Raw genomic sequence first — 14414 nt, 5'->3', positions numbered from 1 at the left:
GTTGGCGCTCGAAGGCGACGAGAACTGTGCACGCGACCTTGACTTGCCAGTCGATTTTGCCTTTCGGAACGGCTGTCGATCTGCACGAGTGGCGTCTCAGCAGACGCAGACGGGTGCCAGAAGCGTCAGTTATGGAAGTGCCGCGCTATTTGCGCCAAATGCGCCGGGAACGAAAGTCAGCTGCATCTTGCGCCGAAGTGTCATTTTTGCTAAGAATTGCACCACACCTTCGCCGAAATCAGCAAAGATAAAAACATATTGGTTGGCTCTAATACTTAGAGAACTAGGAGGGAAGGAAAATAATACAAATATGTATTTCAGAGCGTCTCTACTCGCCGTATAGTTTGTTTTATCTTGGGTCAGAGTACATTCGAAGGCTCGAACACATACAACCATTCGCCGCGCTTGATTCGTTTAGTCGATCAAAGACCCAGGAAGACGGACGAATGCCATGACGGCGCGCTCTGGCGCTGGTTGGTTCCATTTGCTCGTAGCAGCGGCTGCATTTTAAAATAATCTGAAACCAATTGTTGAGATTGCTCGTCAACCGCGCTGGTTGGTTGATTGCCTACATGGTCTAAATTTCTAGGCTATGTCGGTAATGTGAGGAGCTAAAAGTTGCGAGAAAACATAGCCAAATTGTAGGATGGTGGCTCCTGTGATAAGACAGAACCAGGTTCAAACACTCCTCATGAGATCACTTAATTATCATGTCTGTCGCATGCCTCCGCGCTGCGCCTCTCACCAGCGTGCACGTGTCGAGCTTCACCGCTTTGCACCGAAGTGCTAGGTGCATGCAGCGGCTGAGATGGGTGAGGGCTTGTGTTAGCGCGACGGGCGCATTAATTACGCTTAGTACTATTCCTGATCTACTTTTTTTTTGTCTTAATTTTAAAAGTTTCCGCCGAGGGGAAAAACGAAAAATCCGGCTCTATATTTCCAGGTTGTTCCCGCGCAGGTGTCGATCCAAAGAACAGCGAACTTTGATTTCACTCTGCTTCCTACGCCACTAAGGAGCAGTGCCATTTGCACAAGTGTAGGTTTTCATAATATTTGGGGGCGGTTGTTCTGGCAGTTGATAATATTAGTCCTTGAATTTGGTAGGTTCATAAAACTTGGGGGACGCATTTTTTATAATGAAAATATACGCAAAAAAAAAAAAAAAAAAAAAAAAAACCGAGGACAAGAAGATAAGTAGCACACAGGACAGGGCGTAACTTTCCACTGAAATTTTTTTTTTTTTTTTGCGGACACGAGATTCTGCAAGGCAAAAGATCCCCCTCACCCTGGGGGAGGAGGAAACAGGCAATGGTGGACAGGGGAGAAGGGAAGAGAGGAGGAAGCGGGGGAAAAGTGGAAAGCGTGAACTGGCCGGCAACACACTTTTGTTGGTAGACGGGCTGGTTTTTGCAGGCATTTTACGGAACTTAATTATACACGCTAAATAAACCACGTACTGTAAAAGTGCGAGAGGGGAGAAGCTATATCGCAACTGAAGTATTACGCAATGATTCATTTTTGACCAATTTTTTTGTACTCATTGTAAATGGAACCTTCTCTGACTAGAGCCCTCTTTCTAAAAAGAATGCTCTATGTTCCTTTGGCGCCCTGTCTATTCTTATTACGAAGGGTAATGAGTAATATGCTCCAGTATCAAAGAGGGAACCTCAGACAAACTCATTTAGCGATGCAATTACTTTTTTTTTTTTTTTTTTTACTTTCCGCTGACTTTAGTGACGCCACTGCAAGAGGTTCTCCGGAGATTCCCCCTCCCTGCCAGCCGCGAGTACAATGTTGCGAAGCGTCGGTGCCAAGTGGTGAAACTCGACGCGGGAGCGCGAAGCAAGCTTGACGCGAGCTGCTACATTTCAAATTGGGCCCTGCCATGTGCCGCGTCTACTTTTCCACTCTGAGACCCGACCAGCGCCCGTCTCCCACTTTGTCCCGATTATTTGGGTTGGCGCCTGCTCGCACATGGCAGTCCCTAGCCCACTGCCGACTTCTGGATATCAAGCCAAGTTGTATCCGGAAGGCTATAATTAAGCGTGCACCGCACCCTCCCACCTAAAATCTCGATTTGAAATGCCTCTGGGGCAGAGTATGGCAACGCTACGACTCTTAGGAAACTAATTGGAAGGAATATACTGTACATGCCGTGTCTTGAGTGGACACCTAGCTCTCAATCTTTCTGCTTGGCACAAACAATGGGGCTCTGATAGGGACCTGTCAAGATGATTGAGCTAGCATTATCTTGTTATCTTTGATCCACACTTAGTCCTGCGGAAAAGTACAAGCATCCCAGCATCGATTGAAAATGTCGCTGCTCCTTCTTCACATTGTGACGAATCTCTTTTGACCTTTGTTCTGCTGTTCTTTCTTGTCGTCTGTCTTCTTGTGTCGTAAAAGTATCACCTCGGAAGAGCTTAATTTTGTTTTCATTATTTTCTAAATTGTGTAGGGATGTATTACTGAATTCAGGTTATACTGTTTGCTGCAAAGGTATGATGCAGAAAAAAATATTGGTCAGGGTGGAGCATCAGTGGATTTCGTAAGTGATTGTCTCAGTAGAAACTTTTCACCTTTCTGGATCTCTGCCTAAAGATAACCTAAAACCCCTTTCCTTACATACCTGCAAGGAGGCAGAAAAGCTTTTTGAGGGTTTCAGGAATGCTTTACAGTAGTGCATGAGGCCATGTGCATTAACATTGACATTGCAAAAGGGGGAAAGGGACAAAAAAAGTATTCATTTTGTAATTCTGTAGCCTAAAAAGCATGGAGAGAAATCAATACATATTTTGTTTTTAAATTTGCAGCACCTATTGTTTATGCACCTTTCTAGCTTTGCTTGGAAAGGGGAAACAAAACTAGCTTCAATATGCCACATGGAGTCCAAATTATGAAAAGTCATCCTATTGTCAAAAGAATGCAAAGAATGCTTTCTTCTCGAACTGAATGCCAAAAAACAAGCTCACGAGGAAGGAAGAGACAGCACGTGTTGTCTTTTCCTTTCTTTTGTCCTTGTTTTTTTGGCGTTCAGTTGGAGATGAAAAACCAACCAACCCAACTTACTATTTTGCAGGAATGCTTTTCATGTAATTTATCCCTATATGTAATGTCCTTGAATGAGCTTTTTGGAGTATTGCAAATAAATAAAAATAAATAAAATAGTAATGATTTAACAAATGCCAACATGGAAAAAGCCATACCACTTTTATATAAAATGTGTATCTGTGCAAACAAGGGACAACACAGTTAAAAGTTATCTCGGCATGAAATGGGTGTGAAGGGTGACCGTTATTTCGAGTCTTCAAATGATGTCATGCCAATTCCGCCAGGGTCCTGTACAGTTACATTTGGGAACTTTAGTATGCACAGGATATGATTTGGGCTGGAATACATTTAGTTTCAGTTGCCCTTGAGGCTGAACCATTTTGAAAGTGATTATTTGGTGCATGGCAAACTCTGTTGGTCACAAGTGAGTGAAGGAGTATGCCTTTCTTTTCAGGTCTGAGATGACGCAAGGGTGAGAGAGAACGGCAGGATGTCTCAGCGTGCAGATGCCCTGGAGTTTGAGAAGGGCCGCATCAAGGCCCTTCAGGAGGAGCGGTTACACATCCAGAAGAAGACCTTCACCAAATGGATGAACTCCTTCCTTCAAAAGGTGGGTCCTACAAAGCCTCTCAATGCCGAGGAGTTTCTGAGTCCCGGAATTGCTTGTCTGTCCAGAGGTCTGATGCGTCTCACGACCATGTGGTACTCCTGGGGAGAGAGTACCCTATACTTGGTTTCACCCTTAAAGCAAAGTGGGTTGCTAGAAAGCATACAGGTGCCATTGCGTAAACTAAAAGTGCAAGTTCAGGGCGCATTTCTTGCGCTATTAGCCAGTGGCGGCACACACGCAAAAAGATGAAATTTTGGCGGTGCTTGATTGGCCCATCAGCTTGTAGTGTCGGCTGCGCTCCAAATTATGCTGAAGCAGAATATAAAAAGAGTTCTATGGACTCTTGTGTTTCCCTAAAATCTGGAACAGAAGATGAATGCAATTTTCTTACAATTTACAAAATCATAAAGTGACACAACTGTGCATAGTCTTTAATTGTAGGAATACATATTTTATTTTTTTTAAATCCGGTCCAAGCTTCTTTTTGAGTCTTAGCCTGCCAGGATCTCCAAAAACCGTAAAGCACCCTCATGCCATACATTAATAATTGGAGAACATTGTTTGGGAACAATGTTCTTAGTTTCTCAGAGGTATAAAAGAGTGTTCTCAAAGGGCCAATAATTTGATGTACTACCTAAGAATACGAAGCAGGAACCCGCAAAAAATTTGGAGATAATCATGTAAAACTGGGAGATGGGTGGAGTGCCCATCTCTCAGTTTTACATGATTATCTTAGGTCAGCAATATGTAATATACATTGTTTTTGTTTTTTTAAACTTTACAGATTTGTTTTAAAAAAAGCCGTGAAAGCTTGGTTTGTGCGGGTGAACTATACGGCGAGGGGGACAAAGTGTATGGGGCTGATCATAATGATCAGTCGGTTAATCAAGTACAATATGTTAATCAACTTTTTAATTAGTGAAAACAGACTTATGGTTCTAATTAGAAACTTGCTGAGTGTCATCCAAAACCACTAAATCAGTCACTTTTAGAAAGACTTTGAGCGCGTGAGAAGTGTAGTAGTGTGCTGAAGTTACCCCTCGTGCAGCAGGTACAAGGCTGGGGCTATGATAAGGGACGGAAAAATCACGCGGGCGTCTTATCGCACCGGTAGCCTTGCTGCTGCTGTACGAGTGGTAATTTTAGCGCACTACTGCGCTTCTCACGCGCTCAAAGCATTTCTTAAAATTATTGATTTAGTGGTTTTCGATGACGCTCAGCAAGTTTCTAATTAGAATCAAATGTATATTTTAATTAACTGAAAACTTCATTAACAAATTTTACTTAATTAGCCGACGGATCGTTACGATTAGCCCCCTCTACTATGTCCCCCTGGCCCTATAACTCACCGGCACAAACTGCATATCTGTAGCTTTCTCGGCTTTTTTTTAAACAAATATGTAAGCTTAAAATTATGTCTTTCGTGTATTTTCCGAATGTTACAAAACAAAATTGAGGGGTGGGTTCTCATTGTGGAATGAGTGGATGCTCAATATTTTATGGTATATGTTAATTTGATAAATATTACCTATGTTTGTAGCTATCCACTCTCACTAGCCTCTCCAAACGTTGCCACTATAAAGGCCCGTTCACACTCTTGCGACCGACTTCGACCGAGAGAGACCAGACCGGTTTTGAAGCCTCTTGCGATCTCTTAGGACCAGCTTCGCTGCATCGCATCCGGTCCTAAGAAGTCGCAAAAGGCTTAAAAACCGGTGTCGTCTCTGTCGGTCATACTCGGTTGCAAGAGTGTGAACGGGCCTTAAGTCTCAAAATGTTAATTGTCTTTTCAACATAACCTGGTCCCATTGGTTATTCTTTTCCAAGCATAGTTTGCAACACTGTCCTTCCATCATTTATGGTATGTCACTGTGATGTGGCTGATTAGACATTTTTAAACCCTAGAATTGTGCTGTAGCTGCACTACTTTCTTCGGGGACTTTGAGGAAGGCTTGAGCATGCAGTTCCCTTTACATTATGAAGTTACGAGGTCCTTAGGTTACTTTGTGCCTGATCTCCGTCTGTTCTTTTTTCTGTATATCCAGTTTGAGGTTTTGCATTGATATGAGCTACCTTCAGCTTCGCTTAAATCTGTTTTGTCATATTTGTTTTTTTCATAATCTATTTTGACTTTTTTTTTTGCAAGTCCAGAGCACTTGAATTAAGAGGTTGCGTCTCACTGCTGGTATTCTGTTTTTCAGGAATTTCTTATTCAGATTTCTGAAATTGAATATGGAATATTTGTCTATTAATTTTGTATCATTATTTTCATGTGGAGACACAGTTCGTACCTGTTGGGGACTATGCACTCTATGTTGCTAGCGCAGACATTACAGCTCGACAGGATGTTTTACATTAGTCTCATTGAAGGTTGTTGCAACTGTCGCGTACAAAAACAATCTGCAGATGAAAATGAGACATACATACTAAAATTATATTAATGTGGCAATTTGGGCCAGTTTGTTCATGATTGTAGACAAGCGCCGGAAAAATAGTCAGGGTCAAGAAGCTGACATAAACACTGGCGCACTCATGACTAACATTTATTGAAAAAGAGTTTTAAGAGATATTTTAATAAGTGTTTGTTGCAAGTGTGCCAGTGTTTACGTCAACTTCTTGTCCCTGTCTATTTTTTCGCCGCTTGTCTACGATACTAACATTAAGCGGGAAAAGATACTTCTTGTGGTAACTTTTTTAAACTTAATTTTTTCTTCTTTGGCGGATTGGGTAAGATTGAATACTTTCAAACCTCTAAGGCTTGTGATTGTCTATAATGTCTCGTGCCGATTCTCACAGCTGTGCCCGAACATTTCGGCTGTTTTTAAATCCTTTTTTTTTTTTGTGGTAGCTTAGTTTTGCTACTTCCAGCAGTGCAGGTGAATAGTGTTGTCACTCATATCGGTCGCCGGTATCGGAGATACAGCCCCTAAGTATGTCAGCCTCTTTCGATTCTTCTTCTGTCGGCTTGACATGCACGGAGAGGAGAAAGGAAGCATATCCGGTATCCACCACTTTTTATCTTCTCGGCTGCAAGGGTTGAAAGAAGCCCCGACCACTTGAGGAGCCTTCCGCGATTCCAGGCGCTTAAGGCTTTCCGATAAAACAGTGCAAGGATGAGGAGGTTAGGTCCAAGCTGGTCGGGGCACTGGCAGGTGGACAGGTCTGTCCGAGGAACGTCATTCCCTTGGTCCTTCTTATCTTGGAGTGTCTCGGCATTAAAAAAAAACGAGTCACCTTGCATCATATTGCTAGCTCATACCTGGTTTTGTAGGATGGTGAAATTGTCGTCTGCTTTTTTTATATTGGGGATGCTGTTCTTTCATCCACGTCATTGGAAGAGCAACTCACTGCAGCCGCTGGGGGAGACTTGCTGAGAAAAGGCTACGATTGCGCTCAAGTATGGGTCTAGAAAACAGAAGTTCATAGCCTAGAATCGCCCTTGAAGATGAGCAATCAGACAGACATGCAAGGTGAAAATAAGGGCGGCATTCACTGTTCAGATTATATAAACCTGCGCTGTGTCACGTTGGTGCATGTCAGAAATGAAACAAGAAAAATCCAATATTCTCTGCTTTAAATAATGGTCAATCAGGGCATGTTGAAGTTTGAACATTGTTCATCACCTTTTACACTTCCCAAAAATACTGCTTACACAGTAAGTGTTTGCTGGCCATACATGGAGTGCCTACAAACTTATTGAATGAGCAGAGCTTTTATTCACCATTATAAAGAAGTGAGGTGTAAAGGGGAATGCAAAAAAAATGCTGGTGTTGCAGACTGATAATTCTCCTATGCAAATGAGCAGTAACAACAAAAAATGCAGAAATGTGCAATCCTAAAGGGGTGCTGGGGGCAGCATAATCGTTAATATGGTTGGAAACTCTTATACTGCGAGTCAAAAGTATCTCGTAAGATTGCACACATTTTATATACTACTGTTTCACTTCTTCATTCATATGCTGGCAAGGACCATAATTCTAATCGGGGAAAGCCCCAAACCATGCAAATATATAGGAGAGTCTTTCGTTTATTTCGTGCAGCTTTTGCACATTGTTCAAAGGTAAGTCTGGCTCTATGTGGAACGAGTTTTGCACATCTGTTGCATAGCCTTCGACGAATAGACAGACTAGAAAAGGGCTTCAGATGCCACCTAGGGTGAACCTCTTATAGACTGCATTGGAATCTTGACACACTAAATGCACTCGAGGGAAAACTTTAGTATCGCTGATTGGGACTGTAGTCAAAGGAGCACTAAAGATATGGACCCTGGCGTCTCTTGATTTCGGCCCTATGAGGTCCTAAAAGTGTCACGCTGTCGGCAGACGCTCATTCTGCTGTTACGAGTTGCTTTCTAGCTTGACATTCCACAGAAGCTTTGGCAGCCAGAAGTCGAGACGCGGTGACGACAGCTGCGCTCGCTCCTGCTTTTCGCCAACCACCAGGATCGCAACATCCGACAGATTTTATGTCGTTATTCGCTGCCAACTTGGGGACCACTTTGGATGTATGGGTGGAATGGGACTCTAAACGCACCAGTGGAGACATACTGAAAAAGTTTTTTACTCTTTTTTTTTTTTTTTTTTGGACAAATTCAATGTGCATGCTCCAGAGGTTTAAAGAACTTTGGAGGCAGATGTGACGAATGGACTCGGGCCACTCATTCCATGCATCTGGGGGAGTTTGCGCCCCGTTCGGGTGTGCCCAGCACTGTTTGAATGCTGCCTTGTACTTCTTATCCTTCTTGTACCACCCTCGACAGTCAGTCTTTGATTTGAGTAGAAGTTGTTACGTGTGCAGGAATAGCTTCTTTTTGGAACTTTAACAGTATGTAGATCAAGGTAATGGCCTAAGCAGGCAAAGTAGAAGATCCCTTGGTGCACTTTTGAATTAGATGCATCAAAAGTCTTTTATGTCAGATTATAAAACAAAATCTGTCCGTAAATACTAAGATTCTTTTTAAACATTGCGATGCATCTGATATCGAAACTTAATGCTTCCATTGATCTTTTGATTTCCTCATTTATAGAAACAAACGAAAGAAAACCCTACCATAGTGTCTCATAGGATAGCTATGAAAAACAGGTGCAGGAGTACTAATCCTAATCAGCCTTCGATGGTTGCAGGAAAAAATAAGGAAGCAAGGACATCATTATGACACACTTAAGCTCGGACTTTGCTCGAATGATTTGCTCTCCTTGGTACGTAAAAAGGTCTCTGTGAAGTCTGATGCTAATATAGCTGGTTATTATCGGTACTAATTGTGGAAGCCTGTCTGTAGGCATCTTGTTATAATGTGCATATGCAATGCTCTTTCATCTTGTGTTATTTGTTTTTGATATTTTGTGTAACTTTCATGTTCGTTTGTACTCTCGAGCGTCCCTGGAGTTAAGTCGGGACGTCTGCTTAAGCTGCATATCCTCCTGACCCCGGTTGCAGGCCCGGATGGAGGTGGACGACCTCTTCACGGACCTGGGGGACGGCCGCAAGTTGCTCAAGCTACTCGAGATCATTTCGGGCGAGAAGCTGGGGAAGCCCAACAATGGCAAGATGCGAGTCCACAAGATTGAGAACGTCAACAAGAGCCTGGCTTTCCTTCATACCAAGGTGAATGCAGTAGAAGTTTAGACTTCCGGACGTCTAGTGTCGTTTTTTCTTTGTACAGCTGGAAATCATAATTTGGCATCCATTTTACCAAGAAAACATCTAGTAGTTGAATCAGTGACAATTTTTAAGGGTGGTGACTTCATTTGCGTTATTCTCAGAGTTTTTGGAGAATAGCCCTTTAGGGACAAATGCATTTAGAAAATTTTCGAACACCATACTTTTAGGAAGACTTACAAACGTCCTCAAAAAAAGACGCTTGAAAAAAAATGTACCTTTTGTGGGAACAAATGTCTAACCATGGCAGCCTTTAGGACTTTCAAAGACATACTAATTAGGAGAATAATGACCTAAAATTTTCTAAAACCCTTTTAATCGGTGAAAATAAGCATGTGGTTCAATTTAGAAATTTTCTGAGTGTCGTCAAAAAATTATAAATCAGTAAATTTTTGGACAACCTCAAGCACTTGGGAAATGCAGAGTTGGGCTAAAGTTACAAGTTTTGTGGCAACGCATGGCTGGCAATGCGGAAACGTGGTCAATAAGAATATTGTCTGCGTTTTCACATCGCCAGCCTTTCACCTGCTGCACAAGTGGTAACTTTAACACGACCCCCCATACCTCTTGCATATTTCATATAGGGGCTTCCAAAGACGCTCTGTAAGTTTCTTTTTGGAACCATATGTCTATTTTCATTAATTGAAAGTTAATCTATAAATATTAGGTTATTATTTTGCTAAATAGTATGTTTTTTGCGATTTGTGACGCCCGCCGTGGCTGGCAGTTAGTTTCGAAAACAGCTTCTTTTGTGAACCACTATAGGTATAGGAATTGATAGTTGTTGCAGGAACACCCAGTGTATAAAACAAACTGAAAGTCTCCTAACTTGTTCAAGCCTGTTAGTATCTTTCTTCATGAAGGGGTCCTACATGGTACAAGAATGACCTAACCTAGACCTTTATAGTGTCAGTAGTATAAGCCAGGAAAGGGGGGGGGGGGGGGCATATGTTTAAGTTTGTGCCTCACCAGTTTGCGACGTGCAGATGCACAAACACATTCAATGTGTGGGGACCAAGATAAGTTGTTGGTTAAACTGTCAGTTTGGGAAATGTGGAAACGTTTTGTTAGTGATACGCATGATCAAGGATTTTTCTTGGTTAAGTCTCATTTCCAAGAGATTACACCAGTTTGAGATTGCATCTAGACTTTCATTCAGAATGACTTGATCACCAGTAGGATTAATAACCCTTAAGGACAAGCAGTCACCTGCAAATAAATGAATAATCCCTTTCCTCATTCGAGTCATTAATAAAAATTGAGAAAAATTGGGCCAAAGACACTTCCTTGCGAAATACGAGGGGATAAGGTGTCAGTGCACTGATTGTCTGCATAAACGAAATGCTATCGCATTTTCAGATAAGAGGAAATCTGTTTTGCAACTATAGAGGGAAAGCCGTTTTTGTTTAGTTTGAATATGAGACCGGAATGGGAAGCCCTGTCAAGTGCTGTTATGGAGGGTGATGTCAACTTGACCAGGTTGGTTGACTACATATTGAAGCAATGAATAGTAGAAATAAGCTGAGTGGTAGAGTAGATAGGTCTTTACGGAAGCCAGGCTGAAAAGGCTAGGCTATCTTATGCTGAGCTAAGAAATCAGTCGTGTAATTAGAAATAATTACTTTGCGAGAGCTTACGTGACAAGCTGGTGAGCAATAGGGGCGGTAATTAGACTCCGTTCACCCCTAAGCCGAGACTGCAGTGGGAGGGTGCTACGTGCCCGCCAGACCAATCGGCCGCCTCCCTTTCGTCACCTGACCTTGCCCTCTGTGCGTGGGTATGGACGAGAGCATGATCACGTCGGAAAGGGCTCGTCCAACGAGGACATAGGCCCACCGCAGCCTCAGCTGAGGGGGGGGAACAGGGCTTACTTTACAGCGTACAATCTCCTCTTTTGGAAATGAGCACGACACAAGCGATCCGCCAATCTGATGGAACAACAACCACAAGGATTCTGTTTGGGCTCTTTAAGGGGGGACACTACCCAGAAAAAACAATTTCTGCAACAAAAGGTTGATTTTGAAAAATGCCATATTTACATCCACCAACATCTAGAAGTATTCCCAGAAAGTTTCATTAGTTTACAGTGTATAGTTAATTTTTTTATAAATTATTTTCGGTCCACCGACGCTGAAGGAAAGGTGGAGGTTGGAACACTGAACAAATTATTTTCCATTCCACATATTGGCATAAATTTCACTTTAGGAAAGCTATTGTTTTGTTATTACATAACTTGGATTCATTTTTATGAGTTTTTCTGGGGTGAAATTTTTAGAGGAACATAACTATAAGCTATAAACTATAAGCTTGTATCATTTTTCATGCTCAATAACTAAAATTGTGGACAAAGGATGGCAATCTAAAAAAACAGTATTTGTGTTTATGTGGTTTTTTGTCATGAATGATGGCATAATATAGAAATATAGCTCCATAGTTACCTGCTCTGAACTGTCCTAAAGCAAGATAACATATGAAAACAACAAATTTATAAGTAATTTCAAAACAATAGTTTTTCCTATGCAGACACGCCCACTTTCATCTTTGAACATTTGCAATTTTTTTTGTACTTCACCCAGGTTAACAAAGCTTGGCAGAAATGTTCTCCACATCAACAGAAACAAGCCCTGTAAATGGAATTTAAATCAGGCAAATGGTTTAAACATTCACTTTTTTGGGTAGTGTTTTTCGAGAGTTAGTGTTTATATTTTTACGTTGGTTTTACAATGAATGAGAAAATTTCCTATAGATAGTATGGTGACTAACAAAATTTTCATTTTATTTTAATCCAATTTTTATATAATTTCAGTCTGGTCTTATTTGAACTTGACAATAAATTATCATACCTTAGGAGCCCAGGAATTTCCCCAGTACCCTCACACATTCCCCGAGCTCCGCATTTTAACTGAAACATTATTCCTATTTGAGAACGACCTTAGTAGATTCATGCATAACTGTGAGCTGTACATGCCTTAGTATGGGCATTATTGCTTATAAGGTCTCTTCTGCTCTCTTTTATGGCTTCAATGTCAAGACCGGTAGGGCTTCCTCGGCGGCAGCCATTCTTTGCAGGCTCCTAAAGATAGCCAAGTTTTAGAACTTCTCAGTTAGATAATTGGTCGCTTCTCTTTGATTGTAAGTTTTTATTTTAAGTCCGATCAATAATTTTATTTTATCGAAAGTATCGGAGCTCGAAATCATATTACATAATTGCTCGTTTTCATTGTTGGGGCTCATTTTTGTTTGGAGTCACTTTTTTGAGCCCTTTCGGAAAAGGTCTTTTAACATTTAGTTCCAGAATTTCAAGAGAAACAAGAAAGCGAGCCAATCATTCGCTTGAAGAAGTATAATGGCTTATTAGCATCTTACATTATTGGGAGATTCTTTCGATACAGCTGGGCTTTGTATTCTTGCTTGGTCTACTTACGTGAGTTCGCAAATTTAAGCAATTTGTTCCGTTTACGGTGCTTGTTATTGCGACGGGTACCTCCGGAAGTGGACGTCACCTGTGTGCTCCGAACTGTGCCCAGGTGAGACTGGAGAGCATTGGGGCCGAGGACATTGTGGACGGAAACCCTCGGCTCATCCTCGGCCTCATCTGGACCATCATCTTGCGCTTCCAGATCCAGGACATAGAGATTGACGTGGTGAGTTTCTCTTGCTTGCCTCCGCCTCTCTTTATCATTATTTGCCGTTAAAGCTCTTCGTATTAAGCTCGCTTAAAAATGAAAAAAAAATACTATGGTATGTACAATTACTAACAATTACTGTATCCTCGGGGGCTGGTACTGGTAAACTTGGAAGGCCTGTAGAGGCACTTTAAATGTGTGTGTGATGAAAATACTGATAGCAGCTTGTAGTGCTGCTACTATAGCTTATGTTGCATATGCAGTCAATTGTAGCCAAGTAGTTACTCCCTTTGTTTGTCTATCACTCTACTAATTTTTCATGGGGGCTTAAGAACGGTAGTATCTGGCTCTGAAGAAAAAATATAGAAATGCAAAGTATATTACCAATCTTAACAGGGGTACAGAGAATTGGCACGGGTTCAGGCTTGATGCGGCGGCTGACATTGCGTGCTAGTTGTACTACATACTAAAATTCTAGAAGAAAGCAGCTACCCACGATGATTCTGCATTGTACCGTAAAGTTCCACAGATGGTACAAACTTTTGCTTGCATCTACTTTCTCCCACGGCATATATGCAGCCCCATCTTTCTCTTCGGCAGGAGAGAAGCGAATGACCAGATGCTCATTGTGTTCTGCAACGAAAATAAGACCTTATCAGTTCCCATCACTCAGTGTAAACAATAGTGATTGACTCTTCCCACACTCGTCGGTAAAGTAGACTTGTGGCATTTGTTCCAGAAAAGCTTGTATCATCTGTGAGGATTTTACGGTAGTTTGTAAAAAAAATTATGGGCAGGTGCTGTGAGTGGACACTTTATAAATTGCTTATAAAAACACTGATTGTTAGGGGTGTGCGAATCGTGCTGCATCATTCATAGCCTTTATAGGGCAACTGTAAGCCATACCAACTCTCTTTGCGGTGCTTGAGATGACACTGGGCCATTGAGTTTAGATTCACACTCGCCTACTGATCATAGAAGGGGGTCAGTGATGTTCTGGGCAAGCAGTTTTCAAAAGGTATTTCTTCATTGAAGCCCGTTTTGACTTTGTTCACTATAATTTTTGCTTTCTGTGTGGATTAGTATGCCATTCACAGTTCCTTTGTGTATTGTTGTATTGTTGCAGAATGAAGATGACGAAAGCAGTGAGAAGAAGTCAGCCAAAGACGCTCTGTTGCTTTGGTGCCAGAGAAAGACAGCAGGGTGAGCGGGATCGACATAGATTATTTTCATGCGGAGTGCATTTTAACAAGAACAAAGTTGAGATTTGCGTCACATAGCCGTAAGGTATCCTGGCGTGCCATTTTAAAAATGCATTTCTGCCGTCCCGTCATTTTTTCTCAGTGAAGCCTCGTATCTAATTTTTTGCAACGTTCGTGGATAGTTGCGAAATGAGTCTATGCGAGTGGAAGAATAATACACTCGCATAGACTCATTAATACATAATACATTTAAAAAAAAAAATGAAA

General features: G+C 41.7%; 1 protein-coding gene across 1 annotated transcript in view; it reads left to right on the top strand.

The window, feature by feature from the left end:
* The window catches only part of LOC120846391 (spectrin beta chain, non-erythrocytic 1), a 289174-nt gene that overhangs the window by 97661 nt on the left and 177099 nt on the right, over nucleotides 1–14414 (top strand). Inside the window, exons 2-5 of the mRNA XM_040218123.3 lie at nucleotides 3506–3661; nucleotides 9098–9265; nucleotides 12847–12963; nucleotides 14072–14148. Coding sequence (XP_040074057.1) covers nucleotides 3542–3661; nucleotides 9098–9265; nucleotides 12847–12963; nucleotides 14072–14148 — 482 coding nt within the window. The 5' untranslated portion in view covers nucleotides 3506–3541. The remainder of the gene's footprint in view (nucleotides 1–3505; nucleotides 3662–9097; nucleotides 9266–12846; nucleotides 12964–14071; nucleotides 14149–14414) is intronic.

This window comes from Ixodes scapularis, unplaced genomic scaffold, assembly GCF_016920785.2.
Source record: "Ixodes scapularis isolate PalLabHiFi unplaced genomic scaffold, ASM1692078v2 PGA_scaffold10__122_contigs__length_95168666, whole genome shotgun sequence".
Lineage (NCBI taxonomy): Eukaryota > Metazoa > Arthropoda > Arachnida > Ixodida > Ixodidae > Ixodes > Ixodes scapularis.
The sequence above is the reverse complement of the archived record's forward strand: the minus strand, read 5'-3'. Positions and strand labels throughout refer to the sequence as shown.